Below are 22,665 nucleotides of genomic sequence, written 5' to 3'. Positions count from 1 at the left end.
ATAAAAATATTCCCTGTCCATGTGATTAATAGACATCATGATTCCCTAACAACCCTATCTTGCCTTTTCTAATCTAATAAAATAAGTTTTCCTCTAAAAGGCTTTTATTTTTATTCTGAGGCTAATCAAACATCTTTTTTAAGCTCAAAAGTTGCCTTAGGATCACATAAAGCACTAGAATTTAAGCACTTTGACAGCTTCCCAAGGAGGGGACTTGTCCATTTTATTCTCTCCAGTATTCTCTCCAGTTGCAACAAGCAACTGGCAGGCAGTCCAAAAAACAAAAAGAAAAGTTGAATAAATAAATGAAAACCATGAAGCACTGGGATTATTTCAAGGAATGACCGTGGAATTCAATTTTTTTTTCAAAAATGTAAAAGACCAACTATGACACAGTGTAAAAGGACAGTGAACTGCTTCACATTTAGAGATTTAGCCAAATTACATAATGTATGTTTCTAAAAGTTATCCCTTTGCTGAATTAAAGTAGGAACATATAGTTAAAGTTCTATTTATTTGTCCCCGACTGATAAAGTGTAGTCCAATATTTCAGTCATTGTCCGAGAAGCAATAAAAAGGACAATCTAATACAACAAATTTAAAATAAAACAATTGAAAATACTATATTAATAGATATCAATAGTTTAGCTTTCTTCTAGGATTAGAGTTGCCTATCTTCAATATCTAGATGGGTTAAGAATTATTTTATAACCGAGTTAAATTATAGGTATATGTCTGATTTTGACTTGAAACATTACCTATAAAACTAATTCCTAAAAATTTCATCATAACTTCAAAATATCTAGAGGATATCTAGTGCTTTATAAATTTCAGGAAAATGTTTCACTTAAGTGTGTCTATCATTTGGGCCACATAAACCTCAAAGACAAGAATTAGATAGCAACCATCATTTGTATCATACTGTACAGTTTATAAAATATATTCCAATTTGGTTTTCATTACAATGTTTTGAAATAGGCAAAACAGGAATTATTATTTCCAGTTCACAATTTAAAAAGCTATAAACCAGTGAGTGGCAGAGCTAGGACTTAAATCAAAGTTTTCTAAAGTACATGTTCTTTTACTTGAGACTTTCTACTATATCATATTCCCTCCCTCCCTTATTTGATAATATAGGTGAGATGATTAATGATAAATGACATTCTCATTTCCTGGATAGGGTTACACAGTGAACTATTTAGCTACTTGGGTTAAAATATGAACAGAGTTGTTTGTTTGTTTGTTTTTATTCTTAGTGCTTTTTCTTCTTCTGTTTTTTTTTTTTTTAACTATACCACTTCACAAGACTTCTGTGTGCAAATTTCTGTAGAGATGTACGATCTTATTAGCCTGTTTGAAGTACACCATCCACCCTACTACCCTATCTCAGCCTGCTTATTTTCTTCATAGCTCTTATTTTCTATTTTTCCTACCAAAATGTAAGTTCCGTGAGGGCAGAGTCTTCATCTGTACAATCCATCATTGGAGCCCTAATATCTAATACAATGCATAAAGTAGAACTAATGTTGAAGAAACAAAAAAAGAAATTTTAAATTTCAAAATGTAGCACATTGGGTACTTCAGAGGTGAAAAAACAGGCTAACGTTATCTTCAGACTGTTCCTTTAAAGGCCATTTCATCAAATAAATACTCTGATACACTGCTGCAAGTCAAAATTTTGAGGCTGCAAGTCAAAATTTTAAGTTATTATATAGCCAAGCATCTTAAGGCCAAAATCATATTTTCTTTACTACATCAGTTTTCTAAGGGAACTATAACCAAGATTTGATTAATAGTGCCATGGGGAAACCATAATTATAACAATCATTTTTCTCCCTGCAGGACTATTTGATAATTGAGTACTTGTTGTTAAAATAATAAGAAAATGTTATGCAAATATTGCCAATGAACATTTTGTGCATTAAAAATTGTTTTCATAGAAACAAGGTAGTTGAGCAAATAACCAGAAAGAAAAGTTTAGTTTTTCCTATTGAAAACTGTACTTGACTTTATATGATTCCACTTAAAATTCTTTATGTTGTAGTTAAAAATTTTTTTAAATATACCAATTCTACCATATCATTATATGTTTTATATATATATATAAACTAGTCAAATAGCTGAAAATCTTCTAAACATCACCAAAATTAAAAAAGAAGAACTGAAAACTTACAAATGATAATTTAGTGAAGTTTGAGACATTTTTCTCACCTCCACCTACCCATCCTACCATGAGAAAGATAATGCAAGCATATACATATCTTGCCACAGAACTGAAATCAGATGTGAAAGGGGCAGGTTAACAATAACCTAATGTGTTCTAAAAGCAATTATCATCATGAAGCTTATTTTTGAAAATCTCTTCTAAAAAAAAAAACCATCACTTCATGTCTGCAGAAGACTTTGGGGTTATTATGAAAAGTCCAAAGTATCTTAACATGAATTAGGACCAAAACCTTATGTTAAGTTAAAGAAACCAAATCATCACACAGAAACAGATTTTAAAAAATACATTCCCTTTTCTCACACATCTGTAAATGTTAAGTTAAAAACAAAACAAAAACAAAAAAACACCCTCTATACCTTGCCACACAGGGAAGAAACCTGCTCCAACAGCAGCTTGGAATTCTGTTTGGTATTGTTTTCTGTCAGTCCTCTGCACTAAGGAGTTAAAGAAATGATGAAATGGTAATTGTCAAATAATTCAACTCCCTAAAATAAGTTTGATTCTCCAATTCACAAGGTGCTTAAATTCACTGATCAACATTTTAAACTGTGGGAACTCACAATTACTCCTTTCCAAGGACAATTATTTTTCTGATTCTGAAAATACATCAAGAAATAGTGATATTATAAATAGCATTACTCTAAACTATTAGAACCAGAGATTTGTACAAACTGGAGCTTCTGAATAAAAATTCAAAAACACTGTACTAGGGTTTCATTTCTGGCCAACAACAAATTCTTTTTATATAAAATATTGTTCTTAGATCTGTTCCTAAAACTTCTTAGATATATTTTCTTAAAAAAGAGTCTAAAATATGTTGAATATTTATAGACATATGTGATAGCATTCTTATTTACTTAAGTATTTAAAAAGATACAGTGGACTGGCACTTGTATCTATCCTGCCAATGGCAAGAGAAACATCTGAACATTCCAATAGTATATAAATTATTTTTGTTTTTCTTCACAGATCCCTAACATTTCTCCCTCTTACCTACCCCATAAGCAATGAGTAATAATTTCAGGAAGTCTTTTGCCTATTCTAGAGGCATAAATATCGTGCCTGAAGGAGTATTCTTTTTTTGCAAGTTGTAGAATTTCTCTTAAAGCAATGGCAATGAAAAGTATACTGATATTATAAAAAAGAAAAACAACAACAAAAGTATGGGCAAATATTTAAATGTGGTGGTACCAGGAAACAGTCTTACTTGACACAGAAAAATTGTGATCTATAATGAACATGTAAATGAAAAGGATACAACTCAAATTCAATGTCTGACATATAGCAGGAAGGTAGGTCTGATAATTTTATCATCTGCACAAATTCTAAAGCAGGGCCATAATAATGAAAAACCTAAAAAAGAAATGAAAATTATGTAAGACTTTAAATACTATAAATAAAATGAAAGTGAACAAATTAGTGATCAGGGTTTAAATCTTTAAAATGGGTCTTAAAAAGCACGTATTTACATATTATGCAAGACAAACACTTAATTCTCTATCAAAGATAAGAATTTCTTCCATATCAATTCTACCTTTCCGAGTGGAGAGATATGGAGATTTCTTACTAACTGGAAAGAGTTTTAACAGGAGGAAAAGGAGTATAGAAAGAGGCAAGCAACAGAGGACAAGAGTTCTCAACTTTTCCTGTTTATCTCTAGGAAGACAGACAGATAAGCCAGGAGGCTAGGATGTTGAAGAGGGTCTGCGAAACTGAGAAAGAGAAAGAAAAGACACTCCAGGATGAACTTTGGTATGCTGAGATTAAAAAAAAACAAAACAAAGTCCTTGGAGGAAATACTAAAGTAATTAAAGAGAGAACTAGTAAAACAAGAATACTAATTAACAAAGAAAGCTCCACTCAGAGAAATAAAATTCAGTATTTCTTTGGATAGAGTCTAAAACTAAACTAAGAGTGAGCTAGTGAAGAAAGTAATTCAAGAGTTGGGGCTAGAGTGCTTCACAAGAAGGGCAAAGAAAAGCAAACACATCTTCAAACACACAAAGTTTTAAACTTGCAGAAAGCTGAGTAATTTCATCATATATGATTATGTGTATGTATGTGTATGTACACATACATACACAACACACCTAGTGTGTATTTATATATGTATGTATGCATGTATTTGTTTATGCATAGAGAGGCTTACATTTATTTAAGACGTTGAACCCTAAATTTCTCTCAATAGCAGCAAAAATCAGACACATTATTCATACTTGAATGGTGTACTACCAAAGAAGAAAAGTTGAGGTCATCAATCTTATGATTATAATCTTTAGAAAAGAATTTAATATTCCTGTGAAAGGTGGTCATGGTAAGTTACTTAAAGTAAGTAATTCTGAACTATTAGGAAATGTGTCAACATCAGAAATATGTCTTTTGTACCACCCTTTGATCAGAAAATATTACCCATCAATCTGACATCCTTGCAACTTCATGACCACTATGTTTTGTGCATTCTTGAAATGCATCCTTCAAAGTGAATTTCTAAAGTGCTTCTATATAAATACTTCTTCTTATATTATTTGTCCAATGTGAAAAAAAAAAGCGAACCAAACCCCTCTTAATTATCATACTTTATAATTACTTGCATTTTAAGAATAAATCTATGGAGACATGGGACAAGAATCAATACCTCTTAAACTGTAAATGAAGCAAATGTCAGGTACTATATCAGATGCTAATCTCTTACTTCATTTAACCCTCATAATTTTGTAAGATAGTGTTTATTACTATCTCCATTTCATAAATGAATTAATCAGTCTACCCAAGGTGACAATACCTTATAGGTGACGAAGTCAGGTTTCAAACCCAGGTCTACCTAACATCAAAGCCTGTTCTCTTTCCACTGTATCATACGCCCTTCAAACTGAGTCTTAGAAAGGTCACATGGTAAAGTTCAAATCAAAAGTGGTTTCAGGGGCTTCCCTGGTGGCGCAGTTGTTGAGAGTCCACCTGCCGATGCAGGGGACACGGGTTCGTGACCCGGTCCGGGAAGATCCCACATGCCGCGGAGCGGCTGGGCCCGTGAGCCATGGCCGCTGAGCCTGCGCATCCGGAGCCTGTGCTCCGCAATGAGAGAGGCCACAACAGTGAGAGGCCCACGTACCGCAAAAAAAAAAAAATAAAAAAATAAGTGGTTTCAGGCCTATACTGATCTAAAGTTAGGATCGTTCCATTTTGAAAACAATTTAAAACAATGATAGTTTTGCCAACATTCAATACTGATAATACAGTATAATTTAAGCACTTAATTATAATTATAGTAAAAGTTATGCAAGTGAGCACACTTAAGCACATATATTAGTAATGTTAATTAAAGATTCAAACATATCTTATGAAATATTCATGAATAGATGATGGCAAAAACAATTAAACATAGATTACCTTTGGCAAAATACTCTTATCCTTTGATGGTATTATCTTTTTGTCAAGAAAGCAAGTTTTTAAATTAGATGTACTAAAATTCTTAGGTGTGACTCCCTTTAAACAAAATTCAGGAAAACTAATTTCACATCCAAACTGAAAAGAAACGAAGAGAACACAGTTACAGGCATCATGAATTAAGTTACAAAGATTAATACATCTCATTGCAATGTAAAAGTTGAGAGGAAAACCATATGTAAATTTATTTTTGATCCTCAGTTCAAAATGCAGTTCTTCCATTTATGTACATATCATTCGTATTTCAACTTTCGCATGAATTTTTCATGAAAAGCTCTCCTTGGCCTTTCACTAGCCCACAAGAGGATACTAAGCCCATTCTCAGCAACCAGAGAACAAAGCAACCCCCTTTACATATAGTTGTTCAGTACCTGCTTCCTACTGTCTTAAGTTCTGCAAAAATAGAACTTGCTTGTCTCATTCACCACTAGATCCTTAGTGCCTCACACATAGTTTGCTTTCAATATAAGTTGTTGATAAAAAGATCAATTCCTGCAGAAGTAGTAATAATAGGGGTACTAACAGTAATGGTAATGACAATGATAGGTAACACTTACTGAATGGTTACTTTGTGCTTTAAATAATTTAAACCTCATAAAAATCTGAGTTAGGAACTACTATTATACCTGTCTTACAGATAAAGATAACTGTGGCACCAAGAGGCTAAATATTATCTAACATTTCACATAAAACTAGCAAGAAACAGAATTAGGATTTGAATGCAGGCAATCTTAACTCTAGAATCTATGTCCTTAATCACTATAATGCCCCTAGGCTAAAAGCTATTCTCCACCAGAAAAAGTGATTTCAAGTTTTAAATGTAGCCTGGGGAGATATGGACATTTAATTTCTTATCCATAAAAGAATAAAAGAATCACAGAACCCTGCCATTATCTGTCTGTATGTAGACATGCAATTTCAAAAAATGTATACAAAAGTAATTCTCCTAGCTAATTGTATCCTGCATTCTTCTTGTAGGCTATATGACTTGTTTACACTAAAACCACTTGCAAAGAAGATTTATCTGCAGATTTAACTTCCCCGAGATAAAGAAGAGCTGGCGTGCAACTCAACAAGAAGGGCCCAGCCACGTTAATTCCTGTTGTCTTATTAGAAGTTTTATTAAACTATAATTAAGAGTGAATTGAAAAGGAAAAAAAAAGTCTAGTAATTAGTACAATAAATCTTTATAGGAACACAACGATCTACTCATGCTCCCATACTAAACAAACATTAAGAAACTTTCTTTTAGTTTTGCCTATAGACAGAAACACATAAAATACCAGGAACACTGATTTCAACATGGACACAGCTTATAAAAACCACCAAACATATTCATTCATGGTAAGGGATCGCAAAATAGAATTGGAGCCTCATAGAAATTTAACATTAGCGGGGTTTAATCTAATATTCTCATCTTATAGTTGAGAAATCTGGGGTCTAGTAAGGTTAAAAAAAAAATTGTTCAAAATCAGCTGGTTAGCAGAAAGCACTGATCACTTAAGGTGGTATCATAGGTAAGAAAACATGTTCTAAGCAGTTTTCCAGGAGTTTACATATGCAATGAACTAAATCAGCTTGGATAAACATGAACTCAACTAATGTTAAATTCTGCTTTAAAAGAATGTTACATTCTAGAACTGCAGTGCCCAAAACAATCACAGTCACTATTTAAATTTAAATTAATTAAAGTAAAATATAGTAAAAGATTCAGTTCTGTGTTTGAAGTAGTCAAGTATAAAGTGCTAGTAGCAATATGAAGCCAGTGGACTATTGTATAAGGATAAATTCAGAACATTTCCATTAATGAAGAAAGTTCTATTTAGGTAGTGCTTTTCTAGAACATCTTTATATGGTACCTTTTCATTAGGATTCATTTAAACTATCTGTGTTGTAAGTAAGGTCGAAAGGCCTGCTTTGCAAACTGTGATAACAGAAATCCACTTACCTTCCTTTCCCATATCTGAATCTTTCCCCTCCATAACTCCTTTGAATCAATAGCATTTCTGAGATCTTGTAAAGACACAATATTAGCAGAAAGGTATTCGGCAATTTTCTGACAACTTCTATAAATAAAAGTTTATGATAATTAAATATAGGGTTTTAAATTTGACTTAGATTTAATGGTTATAGTTAGCTACAAGCCAAACAGGCAAAAATGCAAAGTTTATATTGCTGCTTTTATCAACTAATATTATAGAACATTCATTAAGTCAGTCTCTGAAGAAGTTGCTATCGTGTGTTCATTTAATCTCAACATCCCCTTGAATTATGAGTAATTACCCTTAATACTACAGATGAACAGATTTTCCTATTATTATTTATTAATTTTAACGTCAGATATACACATATGTACACACATATACACAGATTGAATGAATTCTTATCTTCAAAAGGAGAACTGCTCTCCTCAATTGTTCCCACACAGTTCTGTATGGAATTTCATAATAGCACTTATCACAGACTATCATGACTATTTGCATTCCTGTTCCTCCCTGTATTTCAATGAAAAAGATCAAATCTCACTTTCTTATTATCAGTATATATTGCTGTGCTTGGCATAAAGATAGTGCTCAATAAACAACTGCTGAGTGAAGAAAATCATGAAGTTAACAAATCTAATACTCATTTAAGGATCAAAACTGTAATACACAGTTGATCCTTACTAAAATGTCATAAAACACAACAGTATATATTTATTTCTACATTGCACATAAAACAAAAAACAAATATGACATTATAAATCTGGTGTATCCATGTATCCATGGTATTTATCACAGTGTTCACTGGACAATACAAACCTATTTAAAAACACATAATGTGTTTGGAGAATTAATGCTCAATAATAGTTGTAAGAAAGCACCAACAACAGTTACTAAAAACTTAAAACGTCTCAGAAATATAAAGTATGAAATAAGAAAAATGTAGGTTCTTCTCAACAGATAAATCTCTAATCACAGTATGACATAAAACTATCTTGTCACATTTTAAAAAATCTTCAAAGGCTGGGTCTATTAAAAACAGGGTAGCAAGTTAATTGTAAAAGCGGACAACACAGATAGTGGTCAAATATGAACAAAGAAGCTTACGTTTCACAATGATTTCCTGCTATGGTAATTTTTGCTGAATACCATTCCTTCAAATGTTTTAATGCTCCTACAGTAGGCAAACAGTCTCTCAATTTAGGTGGATCTTTGTCAGAAGGCAACAGTATTATATCTATCATTGCTCTACCTAGAAAGAGATAAAGGCATTTTTGTAATTTTTTAAAAACATTTTTATTTTATATTGGAGCATAGTTGATTAACTATAATTTTTTAAAGATGTTAGATCTGGGGGCTTCCCTGGTGGCACAGTGGTTGCGAGTCCGCCTGCCGATGCAGGGGACGCGGGTTCGAGCCCAGGTCTGGGAAGATGCCACATGCCATGGAGCAGCCCGTATGCCACAACTACTGAGCCTGCATTCTAGAGCCCGTGAGCCACAACTACTGAAGCCCACGCGCCTAGAGCCCGTGCTCCGCAACGAGAGAGGCCACCGCAGTGAGAAGTCCGCACACCGCAACCAAGAGTAGCCCCCGCTAGCCGCAACTAGAGAAAGCCCATGCACAGCAATGAAGACCCAGTGCAGCCAAATACATACATAAAATAAATAAGTTCAAAAAATAAATAAATAAAAATAAATTAAAAAAAAAAGATGTTAGATCTGAAATGTCTCAAAACAGTACCTTGAACAACTGAATTTTATGTTTATTTAGAAGATGAAGAAGGATTTTAACTTTAATTGCTGAAATTCTTCAAAACAATATACATCTTCAGGGGTTCAAAATTTTTAAATGTTCACATTTGATTTAAAGCCATGTTACCTTGAAATAGCTAGCATATGCCAGAAAAACAATGAACTATATCATAATTACTTGCCAATTATGTGCCAGTGGTTAATTACACATTGCTCTTGAGATCATCAATGCTATTGTTGTACTGAACAGAGGGAAAAAAACCTGTGCAATTCATTATGTTCTTCTATACTTTATTTTGTTATATAAAAGGGAATGAATTAGTATAAAACTGTAATGTTCAAATAAATTATTTCTATTTTTAAAGAACAATAAAGCACTCAGAAAACTCAATTATACTGACAACATCATTGGTTCCTGAGAAAGAAGGTTAACTTCATGAAACTTTAAATTTTATAAAATGATAAATTTTACTGAAGGACCAGAAAAATCAAAATGAAACAGAAACCAAATAAAAGTTTGATAATGAAAGTATTCCAATTTGCCAAAATAGCAACTGTACATTCCATATTTTGAACTTCATATAAAAATCTGACACGTTTGTTTATCAATGTATTCAGTTATCTTCCATATAGGATCTTTTATACTAAAATATAATCTTGAATATAAGGATTAGACTGTGAGCTATAAAGTCCTTTATGATAATCACATATGCTTTACTCATCATTGTATACTCAGCTCCTAGTACAACGCCTGACATATAAGAGACACAACAACTATCTGCCTAATAAACGACCTCCAATAATGAAAATATTCAGAAAAGTATTCAAAAGTATTTGTGGATGCCAAAGCGTACCAAGCTTTAGATGAATCAGCTACTTGATTCACACAAAGGAAGATTAATTTAAGACAAAATACAGTTTTAAGAATAGTATGATGCAGTATTTCATAAAATATGCTTTCTATTATAGGAAAAAAATGGATTGTGTAAAAAAATGCTGAGTCAAGGGCTTCTTTTACTGCATGACTTTCTATTTGATAATATGTATAGTGACTTCACACCATAAAAGTATGTTATCCAAATGATCTAGGTTAAAGAACTTCTTTTTCCAGGATTTGCTCATGGGAGTAGAGTTCTATAGAACATTGTGGAAAACAATGGTATATATACAGTGCAAAGCTGCTTCTTCAGTAATAACTGAAGAAGGAAACAGATGAGTAATTTCTTAAGTTCTAATTTTTGTCTAAGTAAATGAAAACAATTAAGAAAATTGTGATGTCTCAACAAGGTACTTTATTAAAGTAGTAGAGTATGTTTTTTAACAACTTCATATAGAAAATTATTTTTCATTTTTCATTTCAAAGTTAGAAGTGAGAACACGAGCATAAAGAATGAATTTATCACTCATTCACAGAAAGTGTAAGATAAGGCACAAATTATTGAAAGTAGTCATAAAATATTACCAGGAGCAGGAAGTTTGTCCGATAACTGATGCAAATTTTCTGCAGATTCTTCATATAGGCTAAAATAAAACAGTAGGTTAGGAAAAAATACATATACACACATTACATATAATCATAATAGGTAATATTAATTAAATGGATCTATGTGCCATAGACTATTAAATACTTAGCATTCAGCATTATCTCATTTGATCCTCATGACAATCCCATGAGGCTCTACTATAATACTATTTTTATCCTCACTTTAAATAATTCACCTAAAGTGCACATAAGCTGTAGCTGTGGAAGCTAGGATTACCCTGAGTCCAAGTTCTTAGCCACACCCCCAAAACAAACAAACAGCATTAACAAAAAAGGGGAAAAAAGCCCTCCCTAAATTATATCTAGTATATTAAATATAAATCATAACTAATAGACCATTTTTCTGAACCTTAAAAGTAAGGTATTACTAAGTATTTAATAAAGAAGGCTACTGCTTTTCTCTGAATGGCACATAACAGCCCTGACAGGAAAATATGATACTCTCCTCCAATTCTTTAAAATCTATTCATTTTACCCATATGATGAATTTTTTTTCTCAAGATAGTTTATTATATAACATAAAGGTATTTAAATCCTTTATTATAAACTCACCATTGTCTAAAAAACTTAAGGCGCCTTACGGTAAAGTATAGTTTTCAAGCTCCCTCTTGTGGAAATAATTATTAGGTCACTTACTAGAAATAATCACTTTTATACTTGCCATCTTCTAATAGTGGTGAGAAAACATATGGAATGGTAAGAGCCCTAAGGCTAGAAGGCATCTTAGAAATCATCTAAAAGGATCTCAACACTTTACAGATGAGAAAATAAAGCACCAGAGAAGTTAAGTGACTGGCCCAAGATTATATAATTAGAGACCACTTCTATTAGCCTCTGTTACAATGCCCTTTCTATGGTTCTACAATGTCTCCCTTCATTAATCAGTATAAACAAATATGATTTGAAAACAGGAAAACACAATTTGAAAATCTGCAGCAATTTATAGAAGTATAATATTTGAATATTAAAATAAACAAAGGAGTTTTTTGTAATGAAGTATTACAGAAGACTGAAATGACAAGAATGAATTATGGTTCAGAGATGCTATATTTCATGAAGAAAAAAAAATTATCAAAACTCACATCACCTGGATCATCTTATATACTGTACCACAATTCAAAAAACCTAAAAGTGAATTCAATCATCTACATACACCTCAGAAACTATGGATTTTAAAGGTGCCTGAAATGCTGAAGATACATATAAATTGAAGAAATCATATATTTCAGTCTCAAACAGCAAAATGAAACTGTGGTTTGAATGCCAGTTATTAACCTTAAATAAAGTTTCTATTCAAGCTCTTGAAATATAACATCAGGCAGAAGTTTGCTTCAAGAAAGTGACATATTAATAAAAATATCAATTTTTATGATTCCTGCAATTATGCAAGCTTAAGAAGCTAAACATTTTCAGATACCAGTTTGTGCATTTTAAAGAATTTTATTCAAATAAAAGGCCCAAATTGCCTGTCTTCCAAAACAAAGAGTTGAAAATTTGAATTATGTAAAATTCCCTCCCGATAGCTGCTAACATATCAAATCTTCACTCTCACGGCTAAAATACTATCTAATGTCAAATATTTTAAAGACATGATAGAAAGTACATAAGCATACTCAGCCAAGGATAATGATTCCCTGCTATTGCTATCTTCTTCCTCAAAACACTCAACAGCACTCAAACATTCTTCGATATTTCTTTGAAGAACATCTTCAATTTCATCTTTTTCCACACCAAAATGTATCTCTTCCCAGTCAGAACTACAAAACTAATACAGCAAAAGATTGCATTAAATAATGGGTTCATGGAATTATTTATATTAACAAAGACATTCACTAGTGACTATTTTCTTATTTATATTACCTGATAAAATCCGCATATTGCCTGCACTGCAAAGAACCACTTCCTGGAACCTGGTATACCGCCTACCAAACAGCCTTGAAAACAAAATCATACTTATTAGAAGAAAGGCATACCACAAATAAGCAGATGTTATAGCATACATACTTAGAGAGTTATGTAATTTTAATATATATATATATATATATAAAATATGGATCTTTAAAAATCTCTGCTAAAAATTCAAACAGGAGAAGCTGCCTAAAGAGCAAAATTATTCACTCGCTATGAATACTCTGCTTTAGTTCCTCACAATTCAAAATCTACATCATTATATTAATCATCATGTCAAACACTAAAATCTACTATAAAGATGTTGAAAAATACACCCACTCGATTACTCTTGAGTAATACAAAACCGTGCAAGTCATTTTAAGGAAAATGGTTCCCTCCTCAAAGACCATGAAGGTTTGGTTCAGCCTTGCCAAAGAGAGAGGAGTTAAAGAGTAACTTCAGCCTAGAGATAAAGAAGATGCTCTTCTTGGAAGCTGGAATATTACATGAAGATACAAAATTAAGGGTCACCCCAGGGTGTGAATCAAAAGAGCAATGAAGAATTTAGAGCTACAGAAATTGTATTCAAAGGAGGGAGAAGGAGAAATGTGATAACTGAGCCGAACTCATGGAAGCTAAGAATGATGCTAAGTGCCTATTACCAGTTACTGCCAAAATCTCAGAAGACTTTACCTCCTACTTCCTTAAGAAAATAGAAGCCGGGCTTTCCTGCTGGTGCAGTGGTTAAGAATACGCCTGTCAATGCAGGGGACACGGGTTCGAGCCCTGGTCTGGGAAGTTCCCACATGCCGCAGAGCAACTAAGCCCATGCACCACAACTACAAAGCCTGCACTCTAGAGCCCACGAGCCACAGCTACTGAGCACACGTGCCATAACCACTGAAGCCTGCGAACTCTAGGGCCCCTGTGTTGCAACCACTGAGCCCACGTGCTGCAACTACTGAAGCCTACGGGCCTAGAGCCCACGCTCTGCAACAAGAGAAGCCACTGCAATGAGAAGCCCGTGCAGGACAACAAAGAGTAGCCCCTGCTCACCGCAACTAGAGAAAGCGCATGCACAGCAACAAAGACCCAACATAGCCAAAAATAAATAAATAAATTTATTTAAAAAATTAAATAAAAAAATAAAGAAAACAGAAGCCATTATAACTCCCATAACATCCTGTCAGCAAACATATTGCCCTTCCTGCATTCCCATTAGGTCTTTCCTCATTCTTCCCTGTTACATGTAAGAGGCACTACCCTTCTAATCAAGGTTATCCCTCAGACTTCTGCCGGGACCCCAGGCCACTGACTTTCCTGCATCTTCAATCTCTCCTTCTCTGTCATTTCCTTCCCATTAGCATTTAAATATGCACAAGTATTTTTCAAATTATTTTTTTAATCACTTTTAAATTCACCTACCTTTTCCAGTTACTACTATATCTCTTTCTTTACTCTTCAGGAAGATAAACTTTCTAAAAGCACTATCTACACTTGACTGTCTCTATTTCCTGTTTACCTTTTCTATTCCCCTTCTAATCCAATTTAATCTGTTCTTCTGTCTCCAACATGCCACTGAAACTACCAAAGTCACCAATGACTAATGTGTTTCTAAATTTAACAGTTTTTAGTCCTGTTGGTACTTGACCTCTCAACGTAAGACTAAGAAAGGAATCGAAAATGACACATTTGACTACTTTCTCCCGAAAACACTTGCTTTCTGTGGAACCTACCTTTCCCACTGCTCCTTCTCATTCCTTTAGAAACTGGTGTTCAGCTCCTTTAAATACTGGGATTCATTTCAAGATTTTCTGCTATTCTCACTATCCAAAACAATCCCATCCTTTCTCATGGCTTGAACTGACATCTATATGTTGATGATTCTATAATCTGTTTCTCCAGCTTCACTCTCCTTTGGAGTTCCAGACACATGTATCCAACTTTTACAAAATATTTTCACTTTGCAATCTTACAGGCAACTAATCACATGTTCTTAATTGAACATGTCATAGTCCGTCAAAATTTTTCTTGCAATACTAGTACTGACTTAAATTATACCAACTTGAAAAATTAATGAGTATTACCAGCACTTGGCAAACTGGCTAAGGTAGCATATAGATATTAGAAATAATTTCCCAAACGTGACAGTTGAAACCCGAGACAGGTTCTCTGATGAAAGAGAAAGGAACAGATTGTACAGTCATGAGCACTATAAAGGTATCAAAACAAGCACACTCTCCCTGACATCTCCAGAAACTTCCTTCAGCTTTTAGACCTGTTTTGATATCTCCTTTTTTCTGAGCCTCTGAAAGACACTCTCAGATAGAGGCCAAGAAAAGGAAGAAAAAAGAGGATAACTAACAAAGATGTAAATACATGGATCTGTATAATGCCAATAGAAACCAAAGGAAAAAAGATTTTTACAAAGTAAAGAGTATTTTATTTTCAAAAAAGTCAAATACTTTGAAAAAGTTAAAGCAGATAAGAATGGAGAAAAGATGACTGAGTTTAACAATTATGAAGTGCTTTTAAAAGAATCAGTAAGAGGTAAGGATGGAAAAATAAAAGGTAAGGAAATGGGTATAAGATTAATGATGTATTTGTACTCATGACAAAATCACAAATCCTCCTTATAATGCCACATTACTCTACCTTATATGGAGCTGAAGATGGGCAAGAAAATCTCATAAAGGGAACAAAACTCAAACTGAGACCCTAAAATAATTTTCATAACAACTTTATGACATCCAAGCATCAGGAAGAGAGGGATAGCGTCTTTTCCATTTTGTATTTCTTTCATTGCTTCCCTATCCCAGTGACTTGTACACAGTCAACAAGTGTTTCTTGGACTCCCATGTGACGAGATTAATTAAATTTATTTCCAATGCAAATGCTGTGCCAGTGAAAAGAGGGGTTTATGTTTTACTTACCAGGGAAGGTACTATCTTCTGGATTAATTGAAGCATTAATGCTTCTTTTCAGGAGGTGATAAACATTTGCTGCTCTTAAGTCTGAAAAAGAAAAAAACAAAGTCAACTGGGTTCAAGAGTTACACAATGTAGACCTATTCCAGTTTCACCATCAGAGATTCTCAAGTACACTATATTGTACATAAAAGAACTACACTCTGTTCAAGTTTTGATATAATAAATCTAAAGCAAGCAGAGAAAATAGGTAAAGCTCCCGGTTTGCACATGCCTGCCAGTTAACACAAATCCAAAATTCCCCCAAAAGAATAATTTTAAACGGAGAAGGAAAATCCTGTTACAATACTCTGTACACAACCCCATACACTTCCTCCTCAAAGAGCCGCTTTATCAAAACAAGCTAAATAAAATGCAATACAGGGCTTCCCTGGTGGCGCAGTGGTTGAGAGTCTGCCTTCTGATGAAGGGGACGCGGGTTCATGCCCCGGTCAGGGAAGATCCCACATGCCGCAGAGCGGCTGGGCCCGTGAGCCATGGCCGCTGAGCTTGTGCGTCCGGAGCCTGTGCTCCACAACGGGAGAGGCCACAACAGTGAGAGGCCCAGCATACCGCAAAAAAGAAAAAAAAAAACTTTAAAAAAAAAAAGCAATACAGATTCCAGACAGGAGCACCAAAAAGCTGTGCATTCTCAAACGGTCATAATTGTCTTAAATTTATAATTTGTTTTGTTTGTTTTTTTGCGGTACGCGGGCCTCTCACCGCTGCGGCCCACTCCCGCCGCGGAGCACAGGCTCCGGACGCGCAGGCCCAGCGGCCATGGCCTACGTGCCCAGCCGCTCCGCGGCATGCGGGACCCTCCCGCACCGGGGCACGAACCCGCGTCCCCTGCATCGGCAGGCGGACCCCCAACCACTGCGCCACCAGGGAAGCCCTATAATTTGTTTTTTAACTTAGTTTATGTGTGGAACGTCTCCTCCCGTTAGGATGTAAACTCTAGGAGAGTAAGATCCTTTTCCATCTTGTTCCTTTCTGTATTACCTGCATTTGGAACACAGGAGGCAGAACTACCTATTGAATGCATATATGTCCAAAGAACAGAAATTCCATTTCCAAGGCGTAGGGAATTTATACAGTTAAATATTTACTGTGTCGTAAACTTATGAGCGCTGGAATCTTACATCCACAATTTTGTCCCTATTTTTTCTACGGAGAAAATATTTTTATCAGCCCTTACCAGGTCGATCCCAGATAGAGTCACAGCTTCCTGGAACAACTCCATACAGGTCACTCCAGCAGAACTTGATCACAATTTTTTTCTCCTCCCTGCAAGCCGTTCCCGCTCCTTCTCAGCCCAGCGCTTACCTGGCTGTTTCTCGGTACCCTCAGAGGTCGAAGCCCCTGGCCCATGCTCCGCCACCGCACCCGCCGCCGACGGGACTTTTTCTTCCTCCCAGATCACTAGGAGTAGGTACCGATCCATCTCTCAGGGCTGAGGCCCCGTTTCAGTCTCTGCTTCCACATCCAAACAGGCCCGCGCTACTGACGCACTTCCGGTTCCTTCTACTTAGGTCGGCTGGAAACTGTGTGCCCTCCATTGGTTTTCCGCAGCTTTTCCAGCAAGCGAGTTACTTTCGGGGGTTATTCTCTCAATAACTAGATCATTTCCTTCCTTCATGACGAAGCTGCTACGGTGGCAAGATTGGAGGAGATGCAGGAAAAGCAGAGAAGCAGACGAGTGCTGGCTTGTCTAGGATCTGACATGTTCGGCTGCATGCGTTTCCCGCCGGGCCCTTGATGCTGCGGGACAGGTCTTGGATCCTGGAAAAAGGACTGTCCTGCTACTGGGGAAACATGTCGAGTTTTTCCAGGGCGCCCCAGGTGAGATCGGACTCTTGTAGCTCGATGGCATTCATTACGCTGACAGAAGGAGGTCGGATTTAGTGAAGCTGAGTAGGATGGGAAGCCGGGTCGTTGGGCCAGGAGATGCTTCGGTGAAGCACAAAGGGTGGTGATTCTGACCACCACTTGCTGTCGTTTTCTTGGTACTCCTACCCTCCCGTTTTCAGTCAACCCCTCTCGTGTTTCTCCCCGCCCCCCTCGGGAAGAAGGAGGGAAGGTCAGAGAGGTAATAAGCTGGATCATATAGGGCATTGTAGACTATTGTAAGAGTTTGATTTACTGAGCAAAATAAGGGGAGCAACATGATCTCGCTTAAGTGTTAAAAGGAGCATTCCGACTGCTGAGTCGAGAGTAGACTGTACAGAGATGGGGATTGGTGGAGAAGAGAACCAAAGAATCTGTTTGGAGGCTATTGAAATAATCCCGGCTAGCCATGATGGTGGCACACACCAGACTTAGTAACTGTGTAGTATTGAAAAGTGGTCACGTTCCGTTTGAAGGTGGAGCCAACAGGATTTCCTGCAGGACTGTATGTGCGCCGACAGCAAAAGAAAAAACAAGGATTATTCCAGGATTTTTTGTTTCAACAACCGGAAGAACGTTCCATCAACTGAGATAGGCAAGGCTGAGATTGAAGCAGGTTTCAGGAGGAAGAGCAGGAGTTGGTCTAAGCCGCCTCTTAGTCTAGTCCTGCTCCAAGTGTGATTCTTTCCTTGGACTGTTTGTTGCCTGTCCCTAATGAGGTAAATAAAGGATGTAAAATTAAACATTAAAAAACTGTAGCAGGGCTTCCCTGGTGGCGCAATGGTTGAGAGTCCGCCTATCGATGCAGGGGACACGGGTTCGTGCCCCGGTCCGGGAAGATCCCACATGCCGCGGGGCGGCTGGGCCCGTGAGCCATGGCCGCTGAACCTGCGCGTCTGGAGCCAGTGCTCCGCATCAAAACTGTAGCAATTTGACATTGTGGCAGTATTTTAATTGTTTTATCAAAGGTTTTGTTTTTTGTTTTGTTTTTTTCTATCAGGTATTGGTCTGCAGTGGATTGGGGAAAAACTAGTCTTCTGCTGCATATGGTTTAAGAAGCACTGTAGTGTATATGCCAGGTGGGCAATTGAATGCAAGTGTAGAGTTCAGAAAAGAGGTCCAGGCTGGAGATGTAAATTAGGGATCATAAACATACAAATGGCATTTAAAGTTAAGGGTCTGGATGAAGCCTGTGTGGAAATGTGTAAAGAGAAGAGAGGAGGACCAAGAACAGTTCTGGAACATTTCAACATTTCAGAGGCAAGAGAAAGAGAGAACTAGCATGATAGGAAAACAAAACAAAACAAAGCAATAGAGGGTGGTGTCCTGGAAATCAAGTGAAGAAAGAATACCCGGGAGAGGGGAATGATCAACTGTGTCAAAGACTTAGAATTGACCAGTGGATTTAGTAATGTGAAGGTCATGGTAAACTTGGCAGGCAGTAATGTGCTGGTGATGGTGTGGGAAGATAAAAGCCAGGGTGGAGTAGGTTGAAGAGAGAATGAGGAGAGACAAATTAAAGACAACTCTTTGCAAGAGTTTGCTACAAAGAAGAGGAAAGAAATGAGGCAGTCGCTGGTAGGGAAGGGAGGTCAGGAGTTTGTTTTTTTTATGGATAATTTTAATCATACATAAAAGTAGATATCACCCAATTTCAAAAATCTCACAGCCAATATCATTTAATCTGTACCCCCATTCATTTATTTCTCTTACTTATGAATTTGAGGTAAATCTCAGACTCATATTATTTCATCAGTATATATTTCAATATGTTCTTTACAAGATAAGGATTTTTTTAAAAATCCCATTACCATTTATCAAAGCTAAATGGAAATTTAACAGCAATTCCTTAGTATCATCAAATATCCAGTATGTGTTCAAGTTTCCAATTTTCTCACACATATCATGTATATTATATAAATATGTAATATTTTTACGGTTTCTTCTTTTGGATTAGGATCCAAAGTAGCAATAAGTTGCTATTTTTTTATGTCTCTCTTAATAATAGGTTCCTTTTCCTGTCTTTTTTTTCTTACAGTTTATTGAAGAAACAAGATTGTCCTGTAGACAATTGAATTGAATTTTTTTTTTTTTTTTTTTTTAGTTCATAAGCTGAGAGAGGTATGGAAAGTATATGGGCTAGAAGCTTATTTGCAAAGGACATGATCATCTATGTAAAAACTGGAATTTACAAAAAGTTACTAGAACTGATAAATGAGTTTAGCAAGGTTGCAGGATACAAGACCAAAATACAAAAATGTAGTGCATTTCTATGTACTAGCAACAATCAGAAGTTTAAATTAAAAATACAATACCATTTACAATGGCATCAAAATATATGAAATAAACTTGACAAAAGATATAAAAGGGGAATGGGGTAGAGACTAGAAGAATGAGAACAGGAAAACAGCAGATTGGTAAGCAGTTTTATAAGCTGATTTGAGATTTGTGATAATTAAATTTAAGATAAAACCAGAGAGCCTAGTTGTACTTTTTCCAGCACTGTTTGGCTGCTTGTGTATATCCATAGAGAAAGCATCTGATCAAGATCTTTCTGGCCTGTGCTTTTCTTAGAGTTTGAAGGCAGTGATGGACACAAAGACAGCGGTTTAGTCCTGAGCCAGCCTTAGATGTCTATCTAAGGCAGTGTTTTAAAATTTAAGTTTATTCAACATCATCCATCTATGCTTTTCTAGCTACATTCTGCTATTTAACTCTCCCTTGGAATTAAACTCCTGAATAGTCTTCAGTTCATAATTGGCCACTCATCTTTCAATGTTAATGTAACTTCCAATCTCAAAATATTTTTGAAGACCTTCATAAACAACTTCTACTTTCATAAGAGCTTTTCGTGACCCCTCCAGATTCTATTCTATGCGGTACAAAAAATATAAGTCATAATGTAAAGGGAAATAATATCTTTGGAATGTTTTTAAAAGAGCATAACCCGTATTGCTAATAGAAAAGCAAGCAGGAAAGATCACTGTGTTAATCTTTGCAGAGTAAAGAGAACAGATCCCCCTTTTCCAGAAATAGAAATGAGAACAAAACAAAAAAATTATTTAGTGATAGGATCTTTTTTCATAATAATTATTGATGTTAACTGTAGATTGTGTGTGATGGTATATAATAGCAAACTCAGCTGTTTCCATTTAATTAGAATTTTCTTTGTTTCCTCTTCTGTCTTTTCAAGCAATGGGCCACTTTTGCTCGAGTTTGGTATCTCTTAGATGGGAAAATGCAGCCCCCTGGCAAACTTGCTGCCCTGGCATCAGTTAAACTTCAAGGATTGCATAAGCCTGTGTACCATCAACTGAGTGAGTATCATTTCAGACCTGTTATTGGTAATCACAGTTTTCATGTCAGGATAGAATTTTGAAGATGTTTGACTGGGCTGTTTTTTTTATTTTTTTTTTTATTTTTGGTTGTGTTGGGTCTTTGTTGCTGCGCACAGGCTTTCTCTAGCTGTGGCAAACGGGGGCTATTCTTTCTTGTGGTGCGTGGGCTTCTCATTGCGGTGGCTTCTCTTGCTGTGGAGCACAGGCCCTAGGCACGTGGGCTCAGTAGTTGTGGCTCACGGGTTCTAGAGCACAGGCTCAATAGTTGTGGCACACGGGCTTAGTTGCTCCACGGCATGTGGGATCTTCCGGGACCAGGGCTCGAACCTGTGTCCCCTGCATTGGCAGGCAGATTCTAAACCACTGCACCACCAGGGAAGCCCTGGGCTGTTTTAAGGATCTCTTTTTTACTGAGGATCCCTTATTCCATTCTTGTTAAAAACCTGTTGGGGGTGGGACTTCCCTGTAAGATCCAAGTATCAGTTCTTACTCTTCATCTTGCCTGACCTGTCAACAGCATTTTTTGTAGTTGATCATAGTTTAAACTTTATTTTGAAACATGAAATATACAAAGATATATTTAGATAGATAGAGATGTATTCCTCTACTTATATATGAATACAGATAATATTTTAAAGAAAATTAATAATAATGGTGGTGAAATGAATACCCATACACTCAGCATTTGGGTTGTTTTCCTCTTTTTTGCCGTTACAAACAACATTGCTATCAGTATTCTTGTACCTTTTTCCCAGAGCACATGTGGAAGAGTTTCTCTGAGGTCTGTCTGTAGGACAGGAATTACTGGGTTGAAAATGGGAACCTAGTTAGTCTTTATATGCAGGTGTTTTCATTATTCCTCATCTCAGTAACATTGATGTTGTTGTTCTTTTTAGTTCTGACTACTCTAGTAAATGGGAGATGCTCTTTCTTTGTGGTTTAAATTTGCATTTTCCTGATTGCACATGGAGCTGAGAATCTTTTCATTTGTTTATTGGCCTTTTGTCATTTCCCATTTTGTAAAAGGTCTATGCATTTCTTTTTCCCATTTTTCCACTGAGTTGTTTGTCCTTTACTTCTTTCTAACTTTTATTATAAAAATGTTCACATTTTCAGAAAAGTTCAAAGAGTAGTACAGTGAATTTCTCTATACCAGCCACCTAGATTACACAATTATTAATATTTTATCATATTTTTTACTCAATGATTTGAAAATAAATTAGTTATCATTATACCTCCCCCTAAATATTTCAGCATATGTCGCCCAAGAACAAAGATATTCTCCTATGTAACCCAAATGCCATTATCACACCTAAATATTAACTTTTATAGCCCTTCCTGTATATATGGCCATCATTTGTCATATTGTTTTTCTGGGAAATTGTATGCCAGTTTTCAAATAAACATGTTTACAGTGATTATGAACACATGAAACATACCCAGTATATGTTAGAAAAAACTTAAAACAACATATTTGTAAATTGAAAATTGCATGCAGTTTGTTTTGATTTTAGTGACATCTTATGGACATGAAAAGTCCAAAGTTTTGCTGATAAAAACCAAATATTAAATATAGTGAAACAAAAATGCAATTCATTCTTTAAGAAGTAAATTTCTAATTTCATAGAAAAGCT

At 35.5% G+C, this 22,665-nt stretch overlaps 2 protein-coding genes across 3 annotated transcripts in view; one reads left to right on the top strand and one right to left on the bottom strand.

Moving 5' to 3' along the window:
* Positions 1–17,265, bottom strand: part of MTBP (MDM2 binding protein) — a gene marked incomplete at its 5' end in the record, with an annotated part of 80,068 nt that extends 62,803 nt beyond the window's left edge. Inside the window, 10 exons of one of the 2 annotated variants that reach the window (XM_082858483.1) lie at positions 2,584–2,656; positions 3,486–3,580; positions 5,615–5,749; positions 7,620–7,737; positions 8,761–8,905; positions 10,870–10,928; positions 12,564–12,715; positions 12,811–12,884; positions 15,774–15,854; positions 17,133–17,265. In XM_082858483.1, coding sequence (XP_082714609.1) covers positions 2,584–2,656; positions 3,486–3,580; positions 5,615–5,749; positions 7,620–7,737; positions 8,761–8,905; positions 10,870–10,928; positions 12,564–12,715; positions 12,811–12,884; positions 15,774–15,854; positions 17,133–17,250 — 1,050 coding nt within the window. The remainder of the gene's footprint in view (positions 1–2,583; positions 2,657–3,485; positions 3,581–5,614; positions 5,750–7,619; positions 7,738–8,760; positions 8,906–10,869; positions 10,929–12,563; positions 12,716–12,810; positions 12,885–15,773; positions 15,855–17,132) is intronic. The other variant, XM_082858484.1, reaches the window with a different exon arrangement.
* Positions 17,266–17,559: 294 nt separating this feature from the next.
* Positions 17,560–22,665, top strand: part of MRPL13 (mitochondrial ribosomal protein L13) — a 35,379-nt gene continuing 30,273 nt past the window's right edge. The window contains exons 1-2 of the mRNA XM_082858543.1: positions 17,560–17,648; positions 20,887–21,010. Coding sequence (XP_082714669.1) covers positions 17,565–17,648; positions 20,887–21,010 — 208 coding nt within the window. The 5' untranslated portion in view covers positions 17,560–17,564. The remainder of the gene's footprint in view (positions 17,649–20,886; positions 21,011–22,665) is intronic.

This window comes from Leucopleurus acutus (assembly GCF_964270905.1).
Source record: "Leucopleurus acutus genome assembly, chromosome: 17".
NCBI lineage: Eukaryota > Metazoa > Chordata > Mammalia > Artiodactyla > Delphinidae > Leucopleurus > Leucopleurus acutus.
Note: the sequence above shows the minus strand (reverse complement) of the source record. Positions and strands in the feature narration are given on the sequence as shown.